The 23,462-nt window shown below is 45.4% G+C and overlaps 1 protein-coding gene across 1 annotated transcript in view; it reads left to right on the top strand.

Annotated features, from left to right (window-relative positions):
- Positions 1-23,462, top strand: part of NOL10 (nucleolar protein 10) — an 81,727-nt gene that overhangs the window by 37,782 nt on the left and 20,483 nt on the right. The window contains exons 14-17 of the mRNA XM_004609411.3: positions 17,644-17,770; positions 20,337-20,416; positions 20,608-20,706; positions 22,304-22,393. Coding sequence (XP_004609468.1) covers positions 17,644-17,770; positions 20,337-20,416; positions 20,608-20,706; positions 22,304-22,393 — 396 coding nt within the window. The remainder of the gene's footprint in view (positions 1-17,643; positions 17,771-20,336; positions 20,417-20,607; positions 20,707-22,303; positions 22,394-23,462) is intronic.

Here is a 23,462-nt window from a genome sequence, read left to right as displayed (position 1 = left end):
GTGCTCGGCTCTGATCCCCCACTGCTCCCGCCCCTCTCGTCCTGCTCTGGTGGCCGCTGGAAGGGAGGTGGGCCGGAACGGCTGCGGCTGCGTCCGTTGAGTCATATTGATGCAAATGGGACATCTGTTTAATTTGGTTCTCCAAGAAAAGTATCTTAAAGGTAAAGTCAGTCTTACGCAGAAGAGCTCAGAAGGGAAGGTACCTCAAGGAAGGTGAAGGGGAGAAGGAAATTGACTTTTCTGGGCAGACGGGGGGAGAGTGAGAATCTATGCTGTTCATCACGGTTCCCAGTCACCGAAAGGAGCCGGGTACCAAGCAGATGGAGTTGTTTTCTTTTCTTTTCTTTCTTTTTTTTTTTTTTTTAAAGTGAGTTTCCTCTCTAACCCAGGCTCATGGCAAGTTTTTATCTTGCACCTGAGATTACTTTATAAGGTATGGCGGCGTTCTGCTTGTAATTTTTCAGTTACATATTTATAACTCCGAAGTGGGGAAGTAAGGCGTGAGGGTCAGGTGGCTAATGAAGTGTTCTGCGCCAATACAAACAAGTTGTTTGCGCCTTTACAAAGGGGGAAATGTGGGTTTCCTATTTTAATCTAAACATTTGGAGGCAGGAACGTAGTATCTGTGGCCTTTTTCTCAACAAGGGAAATCCTGTCTGTTTCCCATCTCGATTTATTGGAGCGCAAGAATAGCATGGATGTGTGGCACTTAGGAAGTCATTCTCTCCGCATCCTGTCACATTTTCAGGAGCTTATCTCAGCTCCGGGTAGGTAAGCCTGCACGTGGTTTCCATGTAGGAGTCTTTGAGGCACACATCACAGGCACTGATTCTTATGCTGGTCTGTCAGATGGTGCTTGATTTTGCTTACAGAGTTACCCCTCAGAAATGCCCCAGCTTCCAGGAAATAAACTTCGCTTCAGGCGATTGACTGAATCAAATACTAACCAAAGGTCCTAACTCCTCCCTCTTCTCCATACTCGGCAAGTCAATCTCTTTCCCCTCCTCGTTTGGACAAGAAAGAAGTGGAGATAATTCCGTGTTCTCCTGTTCCCTGCCAGCGAGGAAGTGCTGTGGGCACATTTGCAAGTGGGCGCAGTAGAACAACCCCAGGATTGGTTTGAGTGCCTGACTGTTACAGTTGTGTGGCCGTTTGCCTGATGGGCTCTTTCTCAGCTGAGTCTTTTGGGAGAGGGGGCTGGGGAAGGGGGGATGCGCCTAGGCAGTGCTCAGGAAACCAGGAGCTCGGTCTTGTCCTGACGGTGCGGGCCAGATAGTTCAGTGCTGGGGTCCAGCAGTGCTGGAGGGCGCCGGGGCTACCCGGTGATGCGCAGGGGCCCCGGGCTGTAGTGGGCATTGAACTTGGGGCCTCGTGCACCTCGTGCATTCCAGGCACACGCTCCTGCATTTCGAGCTATCTCCCTGGCTCCCTACTCTGTGTGTGTGCATGCATGCGTGCGCGTGTGTGCGCGCGCGTGTGTGTGTGTGTGTTCTTAATGTTTTTTTTTCTTTTATCTTTAAAAATAGGAAGCAGGGGAAACCCTGCATTGATTGTTAATACTTCAAGTGAAGATTAAAAGTGGAGAGAAATTAGGTGAACTCTCATCTACCTGCCTTTTCTCCTTTGTATTTTCAGCTTAGCCATAAGAGTTTCTTGTCTTGTGAACACTTTGCAATCCTGCAGGGAGATAGCATTGCCAGTAACGCGCTAACCTTGCACTCGATGGCCCAGCTTCAGTCCCAGACTCTTTCTGTGGTCCCCTGAGCCCTGCCAGGAGTAAGCCCTGTGCACCTGCCGGCTGAGTCCCCAAAATTAAAAGCAAACAATCCTTCAGGAGGTAGTTGTTGAACCGTATTAAAATGTATTAAAATGAGGGTCAGTGGGAGGCTTTCACATCAGCAGCATTATTCTTAGAAACAATATGTAAATAATTGTGGGGCATATTGAAAGAAAGAGTCGCTCTACCGGTTTCTAACCTGGCTGCCCATAGTAAGTTGTATCATTTTGTTTTTGTTTTTGTTTTTTTGTTTCTTTTTTTTTTTTTAAAGAGTAACTGGAGGTTCACAGCAAAATTAAGTGGAAAGCACAGGATGTTCCTGTATGCTGTTTCTAGACATGCACTTGTGCACACAAACTGTAGTGACAGTGATGTAGGCGAGGATATGTCCATACGGGCACACAGCCTTTGTCCCACTGCCCGCCTTCCGTGTCAGACTGGCACATTTGTTACCGTCTGTGAAGTTACATGGGCACATCACTCTCAGGAGTCAGTAGGACTCACTCCTGATGGTATATGTTGTGTGGCTTTTGACCAATGTATAATGACATGTATCTGCCATTATGTACCATCCAGAATTGTTGGCTGCCCACCAAGGTTTTCTGTGTGCCACCCATGGACCCCCTCCCTCAAGCCCCTGGCAGCCACTGGACTTAAAAAAAATTACTCACTTATTTATGTAAAGTTGTTCATGATTTATTACATTCAGTATTCCAACACTAATCCCGTCACCAGTGCACCTTCCCACCACCATTTTTTCCAATTTTCCCAACAACCCCTCAGGCCTGCCCCTAACCTTGGGATTTTTATTGTCTCTGAAGATTTGCCTTTTGCAGAATATCATAAAGTTGGAATCAGACCATGTGTAGCCATTTCTTGACGAACGCTTAGCTCCTTTCCCTTGGCGATTCCTCCCTACCAAGCAAGCTTTAGAGCTCATTTCTTTCTACCACCAAGCACAGTTTCATTGTATGGCTGTAGGACTGTAGTTTGTGGGAGTTTGGGCAGTTTACATAAAACTGCCTTAAACATTCTTGGGCATAATTTTGTTTTTGAGGCCTTTGGGTAAATAACAGCGATTCCCCTTTCTGTGGGAAGAGTATGTTTAGTTCTCTAAGGGATACCAAAGTGTCTGTGCATTTTGGATTTCTGTCAGTAATAATCAGAAATCCTCTTGCCCCATGTCCTTCCCAATTTTGGCATTTTGAATTTTAGGTATTCTGGGAGCTGTGTAGTGATATCTCACTGTTTCAGTTTACAAGTATCACTTACCGTATTAGCCATGATGAGAACATCGCCCTGGTGTTTGGTCTTTGGGGCTTAGTGAAATTGAATGTTTGGAGAGAGGGGTCATTGGTGGAACAAACCCTTAGTAGATAATTTTCATGAACCTGTCCTCAACCTCAAACATGAAAGACACTTTAACACCTGGGCCTTCCTAACTCCAAGCTTTTCTGAAAGGAGCGACAGTAAGGCTGCTAAGGGACTTGTATATACAAGATGTTAAAGGTGCCCTAGAAATTACCTTCCCATAGGTGGGAGGGTCAGTGAGAGTCCTGGTGTCCGAATTTTGAAGCCATGAAGGGCCCTTCCATTGAAGATGTGGGGAAAAGGATAGTGAGGTCAGGAGCATACCTCTTCACACCAGAGTCTTGATCCGTTCTGTCTGAGAAGGTGCAGGGCCACAGAGGAGGAGGGAACCCAGAGCAGCATCAGCACCTGACCGAGGATGGGATGGGATTGGGTCATGGCTGGTGGTGCTCATGGCTCTGTGCTCAGGGATCAGTCCTGGCGGGGCTTGGGGTATGATATGGGGTGCTGGGGATCGAGCAGGTTTGCTGTGTGCAGGGCAAGCACCCGACCCCCTGGAATGTCACTTCAGCTCCCGTTTATGAGTCTGTACTTTTGGCTCTAAGTTGAACCCGTGTCTTTGCTTCTTTGGCAGGCTGGAAACTTTTAGTGTGTCTGTTTTGTTTCTTGGGTTGCTGTGTTGTGTTTTGTGTTCTTACCTCTTTTGTAAAGCTATTTTTTCTTTTTGAAAATGCTTAGGCTTTAGGGGCCGGAGCAGATAGGGTGTTTGTCTTGCACATATCCAACCCGTGTTCAGTCCCCAGCATCTTGTATGGTCCCTCGAGCACTGCCAGGAGTAATTCCTGCGTGCAGAGCCAGGAGTAAGCCCTGAGCATTGCCGGGTATGGCCCCCAAACCAAAGATATATTTAAAACAGACACAAAAAGAATACTTAGGATTTCCACGAAGTTTGGACTCTTTCCCAAGATCTCACTAAAACATGGTTTGCTGTTCTGGATACCCTGCTTCCCTCCACAGCCCGACACACACTTGCCACGAATTTTGCAGTAGAAAGTCGGGTGTTGGTGGGAGTGTGAAATCTGCTCATCATCTCCGGGAGGAACACGCGCATACTTAAAACTTTGAGCTGGGGGCTGGAGCGATAGCACAGTGGGTAGGGCGATTGCCTTGCGCGCCGCCGACCTGGGTTCGATTCCCAGCATCCCATATGGTCCCCTGAGCACCACCAGGAGTAATTTCGGAGTGCATGGGCAATAGTATAGCAGGTAGGGCATTTACCTTACACACCGCCAACCCAGTTTTGAGCCCCAGCATCACATATGATCCCCTGAGCACTGCCAGGAGTAATTACTGAGTGCATGAGCCAGGAGTAACCCGTGTGCATTGCCGGGTGTGACCTGAAAAGCAAAAAATAAAATAAAACTTGGAGCTGGGGATTTTAGAAAGTTACGTTGAGTACTTCATGGCTCACCACATTTATTTTGTGAGAAATTACAGTTGGATTCTTTGCCATCTTTTTTTGCTTTGCCTGTGGACTTTCTTTGGGCTCTCTGCTTGAATTTGAAGTGCTCAGGACTTCCTGGCCACGTGTGTAATGCTCTCTAGATAAGCACTGCGAAGTGCTGGTAAGACCTTTTGGATGCTCCTAGAATAGAATCTGTAGCTGTGTGCCCTTGAGGAAGCAGCGGTACTTATCATTTTAAAACACTGAACTCTTCCTTTGTTTCAGCGAGGCTTCCATCCCCAGATATATTTAAACACAAGTGCTACTCCCACTCCCCCGCCCCCTTTTTTTTTTAATGTAGCTTCAGAATGAAGACTTGGAAGGCCTTAGAATATGCTGGAAAGTTATTAATAAATTCCTTTGCCTGCACGGAAATAGGATTGAACCAGGAAACTACTGATGTGGTGGTAACCGGGATAACACACCAGGACCATCTGTGGAATTCTTGGCAGGAGTAAAGTGGCAAAACAAGGTCTTGGAGAGTGCTTATTGCCAGGTGCGTGATCAAAAGGACACATGCATTTTCCTATGACAAAATTGGCCGGGCGCCTCCAGCACCCAGGGGTGTGTGTGGATGTATGTGCGTAGCCGTTGCGGCTGGGCATTTTTAGCACATGTAGGAAACCGGGAGAGGAAGGGCTGGAAGTCAGGTCTGGTCCGTGGCCGGAGTCCCTGGAAGAGCAGAGGCTTATGGGAAATGCAGAGAAGGGCGCGGGGGCCCAAGTGTCGGGCTGTGAGGAGCCCTCAGTGGGGTGTGCGGTGCAGGGCGAGAGAGCGTGAGTGGGAAACAGTCGCAGAATCATCTGCTGTTCCTATTTGAAGATACTCTTCTCTTTAAAAAAAAAAGTGGGGAAGAATTAAAGGAAAATAGAAGCTGAGGGGGTTTTTTTCATGCGATTTAATACATTTGTAATTTTTGTGGAAAGCCAGCAGCAGTCTAAAGCTTTTTTTTTCCACCGCAAGTTGGAATTAGCTAGACTAAATATAGTGCAGCTTTGAGTACTCGAGAATTTGAAGCGATTTATTTTATCAGAAATTTTAATGGCTTTGGATAAAATTTTTGCTTACTTTAACTGCAGTGGTTCCTTGGAGAGTAATTTTATTTCCCCTGTCCCTAAGCTGATTTTCACTCAGCTTACGTGTTCTGGATGTTGCTCAAAGTCAGTGGATCTCTAGTGCATGTACGTGTTTCGTTTCCCATGGACTGCTACACTTTGGTGTCCCGGAAGCTTCCTTGCCGTTCCAGCACCTCAAGTCAATGCTAAAGTGCGTTAGAGGAGGAATGGTGTGGCTTTGTGTGTAGTTCCACTTGGTGGAATAGACAGAATAGTCTCTCTCTAGGCATGGTCTTTGCAGTAAATCTGCCCAGGGGTGATTTCACAACACCCGAGCAGGGTCCCTGGCCCCAATCCTCCCATGTTCCCACCTTACACAAATAAGACAGAGTGAGATTAAGTACGTTTTGCATCTTTCTGGACGCTCCTTCTAAAACTTAACCAGGAATTTATAACCTTATTGATACGTCAGAGACCTCACCCAGCACAGACAGAGAGACAGAGAGTAAAGTGTAGAAACAGAGAAGTTTTTTGGGGTTGCAGTCCCGGGAGGACCCCACTAGCCCCTGGTGAGGCTGGGGTAGAGCCGAGCCCCAGGAGGCTAAGTGGGATTTTGAGCTGTCTTGGGCGGGAAAGGGGAATAGAGATGGGTGGGCCTCCCGTTATCTGTAGGGGTGGATGTGAGGAAGCTCGGAATGTGGCCTGGTGGCTTCCTGTCTCCGGACGGGCCATAAGTCCCTGTCATCCGCACTGGGGGGGGGGGGCACAGTGATCTTACATTCCCGGAATGTCACTCTGTCATCAGCCAGGCGCCATTTGGTCCCGAGCAAACCTTACACTTACCGGCTCTTGGAACATGGTTCCAAGGCAGATCTTCATGGAGCCCCCTTTTCGGGAAGCTCTTGATATAATGGAATGCCTGAACGTGAAACGCGGTAGGCGTACAACCGCACGCAGATGCTTAGTGCTCCTTCTGCACGTCGCCAGTACGTTCTCGCCAGAAATGTGTCAGCATCCGAGACAGTCTGCACGGGAAGCTCGTGGGACCTCTGCAAGTGGCTGGTCTAACCAGAAAATACTGTCAGGTTCTGAAACTGGGAAGAAACTCCTGTAGACTGAAGGAAGCGGACACAATTAGTCTGGTGAAATGCGTGATCCTTAATAGATTTTTTAAAAATGTACAGCAGATAATTAAGCTGGAATTCCTAAGCATAAAGTCAACGCCTTTACTTACAGAGCTCAAGGGGACGCTCGCCCTGGCAAGAGGAGGCCCCATGGTAGTTTTTCCCCCATTCCCACCATTCCCCTCAACCATTGATGAAGCTGCTTTCTAGAGAGTGGGTTACCTATTCTAGGTATTTCACCTAAATGAAAACATAGGGCACGTGGCCTTCTCTGACTCCTTTCACTTTTAAAAAAGGAACAGCACCTATATATATATATATACATATATATATATGTATATATGTATGTATGTATTTTTGTCTTTTTGGATCACACCCAGCGATGCTCAGAGATTACTTCTAGCTCTGCACTCAGGAGTTATTCCTGAGTGGTGCTTGGGGGACCCTATTGGGTGCTGGGGATCGAACCCGGGTTGGCGGGGGGTAAGGCAAACACCCTACCAGCTGTACTATCACTTTAGCCCCCTGAACAGCACTTTTAAAAAATAAAACATGCTTGTCCTGCTTTATTACCTAACCAGCATTGCTGACAGGCATTCCATCGTATGGATACGCGACATTTTGTGACTCCATTCATCATTGAGATGCATTGGGTTTCTTCTGTTTGGGGCCGTTGTAAATAATGTTGCTATCAGGGCTCATCCAGGTGTTCTTGTGGACATGTTTTCAATTCTTTTTTGTATGGGTCTACACCAAAGAGTAGAATTGCTGGATCCTATGATGACTTGATGCTTTACTTTGTTCTTATTTGTTTTGGAGGAGGTAGGGGGTGAGGGGCTGGGGGGCTGTCAAACTCAGGGCATCGTACATGAAGTCTGAAGTCGCGTCCTAGCACTGAGCTGCATTCCCAGGCGCTGACATCTGTTTTTCACAGCTGTCTCCCACTCCACATTCCTACCCACTGTGGGCGAAGATTTCTCCAGATCCCCATCAACGCTTGTTGTTTTCCCTTGTTTTGACAGCCCGGTTGCTCATTGCGGTTTTGATTTGCATTACCCTAACGACCTGTGGCAAGCATCTTTTCATATGCTTATTGGCCAATTTTATAACTATTAGGGGGAAATAATCTATTCAGATTCTCTCTCTCCCTTCTCTCTCTCTCTCTCTCTCTCTCTCTCACTCACTCGGGGGGGGGGGGGCTCCAGTTTTGTGACTATTTGGGGGAAATAATCTGTTCAGATTCTGTGTGCGTGTACGTGTGTGTGTGTACGTGTTTGGGCCACTCCAGTATGTGCCCATGGTTTTCTCCTGGCTCTGCACTCAGTACTTCTGGCAGTACTCAGAGGACTGTGTACAGTGTCGGGGAACCCCGTTCAGCTGCATGCCAGGCTCGCATCTCACTTGCTCTGCTATCTGCTATCTCTCCAGGGGCCTTCTTTGTTTACTTTTAAATTCTTGTCTTTTTTTTTTTTTTGCTAGCCGTACCGTTTATTTCTATATTGTAGGTGATAGATACTAAATGCATATATTTAAATGTGTTGGGTGTCCTCTGGGACACCTTGAGAATTGGTGTTCCTTAATCTTGCTTATTTGGACTTATAGACCCTCCCATAGACTGTCTATAGGTTTGATCTCAGAGTATTTGCTGATGGTACAGGCAGTTTTACTTTTTTTTTTTTTAACTTGGTCTTATTTTAGTGTCCAAACTACTTTTTCAGTGTCCAAGCTACTTTTTCAAAAATGAAAAATGAAATTCTGCAAGATTTTTTTTCTCCCTTTTTTAAGACAAATCTTTTAAAATCTTGAAATTAAATTGCTCCTTTGGTAATCTGATTTTTAGGAACAAGAGAACAAAGCACTACAAGTAGAGTACCTTTAAATGACTCATAATTACTCACTAAATGCATGTAAACTTGGGTGTGCAATTAGGCAGCTCATTATGTTGCAAATGCAATTACATGCTTAAATGCAAGGCCACTCCCTCAGCTCACCCAGCTGTCTCCTCTGTCTGGGGCTTATGATCAGTTATTATTAAGCCCCGGCTGTCAGAATTCAAAAGTACATGCCAGAGCTCGCGGTGCCTCTCAGCCAATAATGGGGGAAATGTTTGAAAGGAAATTTGTCTTTGAGTCTTTGCATTGTAGGACTGTCTTTTTCTTTTTTTTCTTTTTCTTCTTCTTCATCTTCTTCTTTTTTTTTTTCAAACCGAAGCTCATTCTTCCTCTTGAGAAGGTTCTGTCTAACGAGGTACTTAAAATGTAGTTAACCTCTATCCCCTCTGAGGGTCTGCAGTTCTGAAATCACAACACCGGGAAAAGTGTGTGTGTGTGATACACGAGTGGCAAAAGCTCACCAGAGTTGCTTCATGTGGCCTCAGAGCCTGACGTGAGGCTCTTGCTCCTTCTTCCTCGCACCCGAACCCGAATCACCGGTATAGATTAGGTGTCGATTTTGCTGCAGAGACAAATGCTTTCATGCTCGACCACTCCCCAACTCCCCACTACAGGGTTTTTTTTTGTTTGTTTGTTTGGTTTTTTTTTTTTGCTTTTTGGGTCACACCCAGCAACGCACAGGGGTTACTCCTGGTCTGCACTCAGGAATTACCCTTGGCGGTGCTCAGGGAACCATATGGGATGCTGGAAATCGAACCTGGGTCAGCCTGGGTCGGCCGCATGCAAGGCAAATGCCCTACCCGCTGTGCTATTGCTTCAGCCCCCCCGCTACAGGTTTTATGTGAGATACAGTATAATGCTGTGTTACCTTTTTTATTTTATTTTATTTTATTTTATTTTATTTTATTTTTTAATTTTTGTGTTACCTTTTTTAAATGCAAGAAATTCCATTTCAGGCTGGAGTGATAGTTATAGCAGGTGGGGTGCTTGCTTTGCATGCACTTGGCCCACGTTTGTTCCTGGCACTGCATCTGGTCCCCAGAGCCCCTCCAGGAGTGATCCCTGAGCCAGGGGTCAGCTCTGTGCAGAGCCCGGAGTAGCCCCAAAACCAAAACCAACAACCACCAAAACAATTCTGAGTTCGAACCCTTTCTAGTCCCTTAATGTTTCCGAAAAAGGATAATGGTCAGAGGTAATTTCACTAAGAATGAAATATTTCTAGTGTGGGTCAGGGATTAAAAACCCCTGCCTCTGAGAGTTGGGGTTGCTACTGCCGTTATTATTTTGTTATTTTTTAAAATTGTTCTTTCTAGTTGCAGAGCTAATATTTATCTGCTTAAGATCCTCCCCCCCACCAATAGTTCTTTTCTCTCTTTCTCTCTCTCTCTCTCTCTCTCTCTCTCTCTCTCTCTTTTTCTCTCTCTCTTTATTTGGCTTTTGGCCGCACCAGGCTGTGCTCAGAGCTGACTCCTAACTCTTTCTGTACTCCAGAATCACTCCTGGCAGGGCTCAGGGGACTACATGGTGCCGGGAATCAAATCCAAGTTGCCTGCGTGCAAAGCAGGCCCCAGACCCTCTGTACTGTCTTTCCTCACCCCCCCCACCCCTTTTGGTTCAAAATTAGTTCTATAAGAACTAGTTTCTATGATCTAGAAAGTAAAATTATTTTATATTTGTACTGTCTTGTTGCTTGTAGGTATAATGAACTGTTAGCTCATGTTGTTATAACATCAATATGTATTACAAACATTATAAATAATGTTTAAGTTAAGAATTCTAAGATTGTAGTATAAGCTGAATGGTAAAATAATTATTCTAACCATGTATTTTTGGTATAATTAGTGAATAAACAATTAGTTTTACATAGCATTGGCTTCTAACTAGTACAACATTAAGTCTTAATGTAAAATTACAGCCTTGATCAGGGCTGAGGTCAGCCGTTGCCTTCAGCGCTATCTTCATCCCTTGCCTCTCAGATAAAGTCCCCCAGAGCCATCTAAAATTGTTCTGCTATGGCGTTCACTACATTAAATTGTACTTGATTGTCTCTTAACTTTGTTTTACTTGTGTTTGACATCGAACTAACTGTCAGTGCTCAGTTTACCTTTCTAATGGAGTTGAGGCATCTAGTCCACCAACCAAGAGTGCTGTCTGTGAAACAGCTCTCCTCTGCGTGGTTCTTCGGCTGGGACTTCAGTGAGTGAGTGTACCAGGGAGTGCAGTCAGCTTCAGAGGGCTCTGCGAGCAGGAAGCCTGGGTTCAGGCCTCAGTACCCCCCGCCCCCCGGACTCCTTCTAAAAGAGTAGGCGACAATGGAATCAGAATGAGTATGTGACTCAGTAAATATGTGACCAGTGAGAACGGAATCAAAATCTACCACCTAGCATTGAATGGGCCTAGTTTTAATTTGTGAACTTAACTTTTACTTAAATATTTTACTTCTTTTTCCCATTGAGGTTGGACTCTTAGACTGTCGTCATTCTTTCTAGTTATCATTCGGAGATATGTATTGCATCATGCCACAATGCATTCTGAGTAACTTATAGAAGATGGGTTTTCTGGAAAAGCCGACTGGAGTGAGAGCACAGCGGGTAGGGCGTTTGCTTTGCACGCAGCCGACATGGGTTTGATTCCTCTGTCCCTTTCGGAGAGCCCGGCAAGCTACCGAGAGTATTCTGCCCACACAGCAGAGCCTGGCAAGCTACCCGTGGTGTATTCAATATGCCAAAACCAGTAACAAGTCTCACAATGGAGACATTACTGGTGCCCACTCGAGCAAATTGATGAACAATGGGACAACAGTGCTACAGTGATCTGTGTGTGTGTGTATGTGTGTGTGTGTCTCTCTCACCTCCCCCTCATGTCTCTCTAAATTTCTTTAATATTTTTTATAAGAAATATTTTATTGAATCACCGTGAAAAAAAAAATTACAAAGCTTTCAGGTTAAGTCTCAGTCAAATACTGATTAAACCCCCATCCCTTCACCAGTGCACATGTTCCACCACCAAGAACCCCAATACAGCCCCCTCCCACCCCACCCCCCATCTAAGTAGTTAATGATATTCCCATTATTCTCTATATATATTGAGTACATTCCATATTTCCATACAGAACTCACTATTATTGTTTGGAAATTTTCCCCAACAATCAGGCCTGCTGAATAGGCATCATCTAATAATTTCTCTTCATTGCTGAGAGTGAAGACTTTGAGTCCGCGCGGCCGTAATTGCGGCCGCGCGGTTTTGGGTTTCTAATATTTTAGCTCAGTTCACAGTCAAAATGGATGGCTGCAGGAATCCGCTCTGGTGCCAAAATGGGTTAGGAGACCTCAGGATCACAGTCTTTAGGCGAGGAGGGTGTGCTTCTCGTGCCTCGGCTCCGGATCTTCTTTAGTATTTTGCCTTAAAAAAAACAAAAACAAAAAAAGCAATTCTACTGCATGTACAGGTTTTCCTGATCCAAAAGTAGGATTGTCTTATTTCTTTGTTGGGGGTTTTCACCTGCTGGTGTCTGAGGCTCCCTCCTATCATAGCTTTGCTGGGGGGACCAGAATTTGATAGTGGGGCTCCCCATGCGAAGTGTCCTTGAGCCGTTGCTCTGGCCGCTGGAAAGCTTTTCAGTGTTGCAGTGTTTGGTAGCAGGGGAAGCCTGAGCTTAGCGGTGCCATACACCGGGTGTTCTGCTGCAGCCGTAGATCAGTTGAAGTTTCCCATGCATTTGTCCATTTTGGTTTAAAGTTTTACGTCTATTGATACAGATCTAATGAATGAGATTTTCTTCATTACAGATTTTTTTTTTTTGCTAGCTAAAAGTTGAAAGTAACTCGGATTTAGTTCCAGTTTTATGTTCATTTCTCATTCTTCAAATTATAATGACATGAAAATATCAAAATTATCTTTTCTTCAGTCAGGTGCGGGGGGGAGAAGAATCACACCTAGCTGTGCGCTCAGGGCTTCCTCCTGGCTCTGTACTCAGGAATCGCTCTTGGCGGGCTCGGGGACCAGATAGGGTGCCAGGGATCAAACCTGGCTTGGCCACGTGCAAGGCAAGTGCCCTACCCATGGTACTATTGCTCCGGCCCCCGAAATTATGCTTTCCTACTCAGTAGCATCGTAAGATGGAAATACATTGACATTATTCTGGATTAGTACAGTTCGCCTCTTTGTCTCTATTAATGCTAACAAGTCTTTGCTGTTGTTTTAATCATCCTGGATCTGTCCAAACCGTCCTTCTAATAATCTTCAGTCTTTATTTCTGCCTCAGCCAAGCTCTTGGGGTGTGGTGGAGTGACTTCTCAGCGTGGGGGAGGGACTTCCCTCGCCTGTGAGCTCCCGTACAGTGCTGACGCTCTGGCTCTGTCCACCTCTTCACGCTTCCTCCTCTGTGCCCCACTCCAGAATAGATGGGAGTTTGGGTTTGAAAATTAAGCTCATGTAATTACCATCTTAAAGACAGTCGTAACCCTCGAGGCGGGATCGTGGGCACGTGGCGTGTATTTTCATGTACTTCTGCCCACATGGATTAGAGCGAGCACATACTTGACTGCCTGAACGGAGGCCTCCCCACCGCCTGTTGGTAAAGGAGCCCGATTTTGAAAGACAGAGTATTTCTTTTTTGATTCTGTGATGTGCTTGTCATTAAAGTTGCTGCGGGACCTGCCTCGTCCATTCTTAGAGCAGATTGATGAGTCACTTTCCATGTCGCTGCCTGTCCTGGGACTTTAGGAGGCGCTTATACGTTAAGTGAAAGGTCAATAATCGACAGTAGAACTTTATTTATTCCCCTGTCTTTTGTAATTGGATCACCGTGAGATACACAGTCACAAAGTTGTTCATGATTGGATTTCAGTCATACAATGTTCCAACACCCGTCCCTTCACCAATGTACATTTCCCACCACCAGTTTCTCTGTGGCAGACACTTCTTGCTCTCTCTCACTCTCTGTCTCTCTGTCGCTGTCTCTGTCTCTCTCTCTCTCTCTGTCTCTGTTTCTCTCTCTCTCTCTCTCTCTCTCTCTCTCTCTCTCTCCCTCCCTCCCTCCCTCCTTCCCTCCCACTCTCTTTTAGACAGGCAGGAGAACATTAAAATAGGGCCGGAGCAATAGTACAGTAGGGAGGGCATTTGCTTTGCACGCATCTGACCCAAATTCAGTCCCAGCATCCCATGTGTCCCCAAAAACAATAACAACAAAAAGAAAAAGAGCATTCAGATAGAGCAGCCTTCATCAGCACTCTGAAACCAAGCCCTCGAGCTGAGCTGGGAAGCAGGCATCAGCCGCAGGGGCGAACCGAGCCCTGTGACGGTGACCCGGATTCCCTGGGTCCCTGGACATGGGCAGGGCCGATCCGAACCAAGGTTTTCCTCGAGCTCCAGAGCCGGACTGCCTGCTCTTTGTCTGTTTGTTTGTTGTTGTCGGTTTGATTTTTTGGGTGCCAGTCGAGTGGCCTCTGAGCCACATCCCCAGCCCAAGCCTCAAACTTTGGGAACTTGGTTAGTTTGAAGGAGTAGCCGGTGTTTGACTCTGAAGAGAGCAGGGAGTGTGCCGACCTTGGCAGATCAGTATGGCGGGTGCTCAGGAGGGGTGTGTGTGTGTGTGTGTGTGTGTGTGTGTGTGTGTGTGTGTGTGTGTGTGTGTTTGCCTCTTGGGTCAGACCGACCACTTGTTTTTTGCCCCTTACTGGCAGACCTTGGAGCAGGCCTCGAATGTGGATAAATCTTGCCGTTGAAACCCATTAAATCGGTCATTTTAACTATGCAGCTGTTAGAAAAAATGAAGTCATGAACTTTGCATATAAGTGGATCAACATGGAAAGTATCATGCTAAGTGAAATGAGCCAGAAAGAGAGGGACAGACATAGAAAGATTGCACTCATCTGTGGAATATAAAATGGCAGAGTAGGAGACTAATACCCAAGAATAGTAGTTTATAATACCAGGAGGTTGGCTCCATGGCTTGGAAGCTGGCCTCACACGCTGGGGGAAAGTCATCCCAGATAGAGAGGGGAACACCAAGTAAAATGTGATTGGAAATCCCGAACAGGGAGGGAGATGCACGCTGAAAGTAGACTAGAGACTGTACATGATGGGCACTCAATACCCCTATTGCAAAGCACAACACCCAAAAGGAGAGAGAGAGAGAGAACAAATTGGAATGCTCTGCTACAGAGGCGGAGTAGGGTGGGGGGATGGGATAGTGGGGTGGGAGGGATACTGGGTTCATAAGTGGTGGAGAATGGACACTGGTAGAGGGATGGGCTCTCGAACATTGCATGAGGGTAAAAGAAGCACAAAAATGTGTGAATCTGTAATTGTACCTTCACTGTGACTCACTAATTAAAAAATCAATGATTAAAAAAAAATCGGTCATTTTAACTTACAATTATTTTCACTTTCTGTTTTGTTTCTGCCCTCCCCCCAAAAAAATGAAGAAACATATTTAATAAGATCATGACACCAGTCTTAATATGGGGTTTGATGGAAATAGTTTCTCTCACAAAATTCAGTGACTGTAGACTGGAGACGGTACGAGGATAAGGCATGTGGCTGAACGTGTCTAATCTCCAGCACCACGCATGGATACCTGAGCACAGAGGAAGGAGTTTGCCCTGAGCACTGCCAAGTGTGGCCCTCAAACCAAAACAAAAACGTAATGGGCGTGAGTGTGTTGTAAAGATTATTTACCATAACCAGACCTGTCCCTATGAGGCATCTGAATAGTTCCTTTAGGATCCAGCTAACATCCAAAAGAGGATTGCAGAACATTACTGAGTATGACTCTGAGAAAGTGGGTTTCGAACTGAGCTGATATTTTCTTTATTCCTGCCCTTTTTGCTAAAGTCAGATGGGGGTGATGTGACCCAGTGGCAGAGCTTTTGTCTTACTCGTATGTGGCCCTGAGTTTATCTCCAGCACCAGAAAATTATAAGGGAAAAAAAGGAAGTCATAAATGCTATCTAATTTTCATGTTTTTAACTGATTGAAGGTTTAAATGCTTTAAACTACTTCAAGGTTTAAATACTTGAAAAAAAAAATCTTTCTGGGGCCAGAGAGATAGTACAATGGGGTAGAGCGCTTACTTTGCGGGTGACCCACCCGGATTTGATCCCCAGTGTCTCATATGGTCCCCAAGCACCACCAGGTGTAATTCCTGAGTACAGAGCCAGGAGTAAGAACTGAGCATTGCTGGTGTGATCCCAAGACAAAAATGAGCCAATTGATTAAAAAATACCTTTTTATAGGGACTTTGGTAACCAGTGCCCCCAATACCTTGGAGAAAATATAATTTTTTTTTTCTTTTTGGGTCACACCCGGCAATGCACAGGGGTTACTCCTGGTTCTGCACTCAGGAATTACCCCTGGCAGTGCTCAGGGGACCATATGGGATGCTGGGAATCGAACCTGGGTCGGCCGCGTGCAAGGCAAACGCCCTACCCGCTGTGCTATTGCTCCAGCCCCTATAATTTTCTATAGTGTGTGTATGTTTGTGTATGTGCGTGTCTGTGTGTCTGTGTGTTTGCTGGGGTGAGGACGATGCACTAGGGCCACATTGGTAGTGCTGGGGGCTACTCCGGGCTCTGTGCACCAACAAAATGTGTTCTTACATCCAATAGTTCTTTGTGTTGAAGGGTTTGAATGTTTTTAATCTAAATAAGGAAAAGTTAGATTGTCGGGGCTGGAGCAATAACACAGCATGTAGGGCATTTACCTTGCATGTGGCCCACCTGGGTTCGATTCCTTCATCCCTCTCGGAGAGCCTGGCAAGCTGCTGAGAGTATCCTACCCACACGGCAGAGCCTGGCAAGCTACCCGTGGTGTATTTGATTCGCCAAAAACAGTAACAAGTCTCACAATGGAGACGTTACTGGTATTAGAGCTTTTTTTTTTTTTTGCCACAACTTTAATTCTATGTGTCCATCTCTAAAAAGTTTGAACTAGATTTAATCGTTTCCATTCTTGCTTTCTCTTTTTTTCCCTCCCCTATTAAATTGGTTGCTACCAGATAAATAGGCCACTGTCACTGGAAGGTCCATTTGGCCAACGTATAGCATTTTGGCCGCCTCTGTGTAAAGAGGATTGCAGTAGCTCTCTTTCTACAAGGCAGGCATCTCTTGGAGATAAGCTTCGACCTGAGTGAGACATGCTAAAGGCAGAGATTTGTATCAACAGCAGAAGTGAAACTACCATCACAGAACTCTGTGGAAGTCGGTAGACTCCAAAAAATATATTCATATCCTGTTAGTTGGTTATGAACAAGGCTTCCGTCTTTAGGTCCTCAGTTATTCATAGGGACTGACTTGATGGCCTGGTGGCCCCGTTTAGATCAAGTCTGAGAAGTTCTGTGTACCAAATTTTAATGAATTAAAACAAAGCAAGAAGCCCATATAAGATTGAATATAATTCATCAGGTTATTTTTTGATGAAGGTAGCTCTCATTTGGGACCTTGTCATTTGAAAATGTAGAATATCTGTGTGCCTCTGTAGATTCCAGTACTGGTATGGTTTCTGTTTGTATTCGCTTTTTTTTATTTTGGACCACACACAAGAGCTACACCCAGGGCTCGAACCCGCACCCCTGCAGTGCAGAGCGTGCACCGCAGCCCTTTGCGCTGTTCCCAGACTGCTAGTCCTGTTCCTGAATGAAAGAGCTGATAGATAAATGCAGGGGATGTGGTTCTAAGTGCCCGAATTGTTTATTTTGCAAGTTCTAGTGTAAGAATATTCATTCATGCTCATCAGTGGACTTGTATCCTGGATTAAGCGAAACTTCCCCCTTCTGTGCTTATTTGTAAGTTTACAAACCTGCTTTGCTCGTTCTCTTCCATTGTGTACGTGTTGGTTATTTACTTGTAGTTCTTTTCCAGCACTTCTGACAGAGATGAGGCTTTTAGAATTGTATGTGAGGAAATCTGGCCCAGGGCGCCGCCCCTTAGCTGACAGGTGGAGACTGTGCGCTGGCTCTGACCTTCTGGTGCCCCCGCAGGTTCTGGGGCCCGCGCCCAGGTGGTGCTCCTTCTTGGACAACCTGACAGAAGAGCTAGAAGAGAATCCAGAAAGCACCGTCTACGATGATTACAAATTCGTCACCAAGAAAGACCTGGAAAACTTAGGTAAAAGAAAAAGAAAAACCTGACAAAATGGTTATGAGCTCGCTTCCTTTCTATCTGTGTGTTTTTCTGTTTGAGCACTGTGTGGTGGTTTATCTGGTAGCCGTATGGTCATGTATGTAATCTCTGCTTCCGGAAAGGCTCAGCCTATTGAAATGTTTTGTATCTTAATGAGGGATCGTTTTTAAAAGCATCGATTATCATTTTTCAACAGATTGTGTGTGTGTGTGTGTGTGTGTGTGTGTGTGTGTGTGTGTGTGTGTGTGTGTATCTGTGTGTCTGTCTGTCTACACCTGGTGCTACTCAGGCTTATTTTTGGCTCTGCCTCTGGGATCACTCCTGGCCATGCTCAGGTGACCCTAGGCAGTCCATGGAATCGAACCCATGTCCACAATATGCACAGCAAGTGCCTTCCTTGCCATCCTCTCTCTGGCCCCTATATAAAATCTTGTAAATAATTTATTTAAAAGGCAGCTCTGCAGTGAACCCCACTTATTTCCTAAGACCATTAACCCTGAACAGCACTTGCACATTCTGAATGTTCCTCGCAGCCGTCTTCAGCGTAGTGTTTCTCAGACCGTGCCCCATGGACCAGCGTTTCTGCAGGACGGGGAGGGGGGTGACTGATAACGGACACTGGGGCTGGCAGGCTTCCGCCATGGCGCCTGAATGTCACTTCAGGCCTGTATGGTGGGGTCAGTGTGTGACCCTCCTTAGGCTTAGCTTCTCTTCTCCGTACACTGGGAATAATGGTGATGCTTTTACCCGTGGGGCTACTTGGAGAATGAACCAGACGGTGCCTGAAAAGTACGTCGGCCCGGCATCTAACTGTAATCAGTGAATGTTAACTATTATCTTGAGGATTGTGGTAAAATAATAAGTTTGGGAAATGCTAGGTTAAGGAGAGTTCAAGCCGCTCCTCTGCTTGTGGGCGCCTTTGAACCTTTACTATTATCACACACTGTAAATCTCCAGGAGGGGGAAGAAAGTGTGAAACATGTTCCAGGCTTCGTGGATCAAAGAGCCTTCTCTTCCTCAGAAGGTTTCTTGGGACTGATGTTCTGTGGAGTGAATAGTGGGAAACGATGCTTTGGAATGGTCTCAGTTCCAAAGCGTGAAGGGAAAAGCGTTCTTCTGGGTTTTATTTATGCCCGTCTTGGGATGGAAATGATTCTGTGATGCCAAAAGAAATTGTATGTACTTAATAGAAGTGGATTCTAGAAACTCGCAGGTACCTGAGTGCAGATTGTAGTGCATTCGGTACATTTTATTTTATTTTACTTTTTGTTTTGTTTCATTTTGTTTGGGGGTCCACACCCAGCAGTACTCAGTTTTACTCCTGACTCTGTGCTCAGGAGTCATCGTGGGGAAGGTCAGGGGAGCATTTCCCCTGTCCCCATATTCCTTGGCTCCATTCCTGGTATTGGTACATTTTATTAAAATCATTAACCACCCCCCTTTTTGTTGTTTTAAGATTCATTGTGAAAATCCACACTCTGTAGCTCTTATTAGCCTAAAAAATTGTAAGAAAATAATTTTTCCCTATCAAGTCTTTCAAATATTCAAGTCTACCCAAAGTTTAATTTCTTTTTTTAATGTTCTGTAAAGTATGCTTAGTACTACTACATAATTTCTGCCTGGTACCTAATTTTCAGATCTGGAATGAGCTTATTCCTTCCACTTGGAAATTAGGGTTATTTTTCTTTGGAAGGGCAATTAGTTTTATGCTAGTAAAACTGCTTTTTGCGAAGATGTTTCACTTATGCACTTTTATGTTTGTTTTTGTTTGGGCGCCACCCCCGGCTGTGCTCATGGTTTATTCCCAGCTCTGTGCTCAGGGATCACAGAGTGGTGCTGGGGATCAAAGCTGAGCTGACCACTTATCTTGAAGATATTTTAATAAGTTTCCTAGATAAATTTTTGCAATCAGTTAGGTAATTTCTGTGGCATCAGCAGAATAGCATTTGTCAACACCAGATCTAGAAATTTCTATAAATGATAATGCTCAAGGCAGAGTTTCTGATTAATTAGCAGTGAAATTATGAAATGTGTGTACACGTGTACATGTGCATAATACATATAGTAGTGTGCATACATATGCTTGCACACATTAGTATGAATTTTTCAGTTGTTCCTTCTTGGGACCAGTCAGACATCCTTTCCGTTTTGATAGTTGCCTTTTGTGTTTGCAAGCAGTGGGGGGTAACTGCCCGAGCTGATTCCCGAGTGTGGAGCTAGGAGTCACCCCTGAGCATGACGAGGTGTGGTCCCAAACCTCTCCCTCTCCTCAAGATTCGCAGCTTGTCAATCTCGTTATTTAAAAATTAGACTAGATTGTGGAATTGAAAAATTTGATAATTAAATAAGGGACCTTTCTGTACCAGTCTGTCTTGAAGTTACAAAGATTTCTGTTCCTTTTTGTGTTCAGAAATATGTTCTAAATTAGTAAGGATGATATTGCTGGGGTAGATTAACATTTTCTCCATAGTTACTGAAAATTGGTCATGTGAATCCTTCAACATTTAATCAAGATTTCATGAGGTCCTGTCTCCTGATTACCTCTCCCCAGGGCTCACACATCTCATTGGCTCACCGTTCCTGCGGGCATATATGCATGGATTTTTCATGGATATCAGACTCTATCACAAGGTAAATAAATACACAACGACAGTGAGTTTGGGAGACACATGAGCAGTCTGTCACTGGGGCCTTTTCTTGAAGCATCGTAAAATATCCTTATTAATTATAAGATTGTCTATAATAGCTATTCTTTAGCATAATCGTGATTCTTAAAACCTGCCGCCAGCTCTGACTCTGGTGTTGCCTTTCTCTTTGAAAAGGTGAAACTGATGGTGAATCCATTTGCTTACGAAGAGTACAGGAAAGACAAGATCCGGCAGAAGATAGAAGAAGCTCGTGCCCAGAGAGTGCAGTTAAAGGTAAGTATTGCGCACATCCAGATTAGGTGTGTGATTTAGGAGGAGAGGCTGGGGTCCCGACGTCCAGGGGGCCCCGGCGGTGTGAGGAGGGCTGGGGCGGGCGCTGGGCTCCCGGGGGACTGCTTGAGGGTGATCCGCCTCTGTCCTCTCCCGCAGCCTGCTAGACCCACCCGTAGCCATGCTGCCAGGGTAAAGAACTGTGGGTGGGTGACACCAGCCCCAGAGCAGGCAGACAGGGGGAGGCGGCTCTCCGCCCTCCCCTGTGTCCCCTTCTCTCAAGCAACCCTTCTTGGTTAAGGTTAACCCGCAAAGGGCGCAATCATTATCTTACTGAACGGTGGTAAGAAAGTAAACGTGAATGCTTAAATATGAATTTTTTTTTTTTTTTTTTTTTTTTTTGCTTTTTGGGTCACACCCAGCAATGCTCAGGGGTCACTCCTGGCTCTGCACTCAGGAATTACCCCTGGCCGTGCTCAGGGGACCATATGGGATGCTGGGAATCAAACCCGGGTCGGCCGCATGCCCGCTGTGCTATCACTCCAGCCCCTTAAATATGGAATTTTTTTCACTTGAAAGTCTGGTGATTCTTTCTCCACTCCGTCCCCTCCCCCCCAGTCACCAGTTGTAAGAACAAGGACTGTTCTCATGGAGAGACTGGACTGTGAGGGACTAGAGCCCTAGATCTCTGCAATACTTTTCAAGTGATATTTACCTCACAGAGAGAAAGTGGAAAAGATAATAAACGACTTCTCCTGAGAGCTTTCAGACTCACGTCTAGGAGTCCCCCTAGAGATTTGCCATTTTAGAAAGAGGAAATAACACAGCAAGCTTTACTAGTAGCCTTTCAGGGGAGCCCTGTAACTGCATCCAGAGGTTACGGTGACCAGCCTACTTCCTGCCCCACCCCTACCCCTAAGCAGTGTGGTACCCGGACCATCTGAGGTAACCATCTAATGCACCTTCAGCCACCCGCTCCTTCGTGCCTCGGCAGGAAGGCACTGGGTGCTGGGGGGCTCTCGGCGCCCAGCAGTGAGGTACTGGTTTCTTGTACTAGGTGCCCACCTGGCAGCTCTGTGTTCATGTTATTTCCTAGTCTGGGGATAATGAAACTCTCAAAATAAATATTAGGTAGCTCATTAGGCATCTTCTGGGGCCAGAGCGGTGGTACCGTGGATAGGGACTTGCCTTGCATACAGGTGACCCGGGTATGATCTCCAGAATCCCATGTGGTTCCCCGAGCTCTGCCAGCAGTGATTCCTGAGTGCAGAGCCAGGAATAAGCCCTGAACTTCGCTGGATGTGCGTCCCCCTCTCCCCGCCAAAGAAATGTTAGACATCTTCCACTTAGGAAATGATACTCGGGGGAACTGTTAACCGTTTATATTGAATACTCTGTGTTGCAGGTAGGGCACTTGCGTATACATGGCTGAGCCCCGTTTGCTCCCTGCTACCGCACATGATTCCCCAAGCCCCACCAAGAGTAATCCTGAGTGGCCCTCCGGGAATCAGCACTGAGCATTGCCATGGTGGCCCCTAAACCAAATAAATAAGATAAGCACTGTCTTTTAATACAGCTTTATTTTTCATTCCTCAACCAGAAATTGCCAAAAGTTAATAAGGAACTGGCACTTAAATTAATTGAGGAAGAGGAAGAGAAGCAAAAAGCTACATGGAAAAAAAAAGTTAAGGTAAGATTTTGGAAAGTAGAGAAAAATCATTGATGATAGTTTTTTTTTTAAACTGTCTTTTTATTTTCTTTTCTTTTTTACTTAAAACCTACTTGCAGTTGTTTGCTCTTTTGTTTTGCATTGTTTTCCTTGTTGTAAGATAAACATATACTCAACGAAAAAGTTGTAGAACAAAATTAGCCATAGAATTATATTCAGAAAAAGTCATCATTAATATGTTGATGAATTTCCTTTCTGTCTTATTTCTTAAAATCATGAACTAACTGATAGCAAGATAATATATTTATTTGGGGTCTATAACATAGCATAAGTGGTTTCCCATGTAAAACAGTTTCCCATGCAACTGTTTTTGATAGCTCTGTGTTCTGCATTAAAGATGTTTAATTTATTTGAACCTATCATTGCTGAATACTTAGATTATTCATAGTTTCTTTCTGTTAACTAAGTTTATTCGTGATTCCAGAAGAAACCATTTCATTAAACTTGACACTTGGGCTGTGCATGCTTATTTATGACTCCTGCTCTTTCTTCTAATGTAAAATATACAGAGTTCACGAGTGGGATAAACAAGGACAGGAAGTGACCCCTCATCCTCCTGGATGCGCAAAGGCCCTCTTGTCTTGTCCTGTCCCGATCCACCCCCTACCCCTGCCTCACCTGTGTTCTGACTGATTCACGCTCACTGCTCCCTGGTTATTCTCTGCTTTCTGACCCTTTCTGCGCCCTCTTATCTTGCTCTGTGGTGTTCTTTGATCATGTGGTTTAAGTCCAAAGCCTTAGGAATCTTCCTTGCGTATGTGATGGCTTGTCCTTACATGAGCATTCTGTAAGAGTGTCGCAACCGTCCTGTCTATCTACAATGGCTCTGCCCTTCCTGATTTCCGTCAGCCTACGGCAGACCTGCTGACATCCCCGTTTTGTCCAGCGTCATTTCATTCCAGCTTGATTAGGAATAAAGGCCCTCGGTGTCTGGCCAGTGCCCCGGGTGGTGTTTCCACATTGCCCGCATATCTGCATGGACTTTCTCTGGGATCTACAGTCCCTGCCCGCATCCCAGGGCTATGCCCAC

Source organism: Sorex araneus, chromosome X (assembly GCF_027595985.1).
Source record: "Sorex araneus isolate mSorAra2 chromosome X, mSorAra2.pri, whole genome shotgun sequence".
Taxonomy (NCBI): Eukaryota; Metazoa; Chordata; class Mammalia; order Eulipotyphla; family Soricidae; genus Sorex; species Sorex araneus.
The sequence above is the reverse complement of the archived record's forward strand: the minus strand, read 5'-3'. Positions and strand labels throughout refer to the sequence as shown.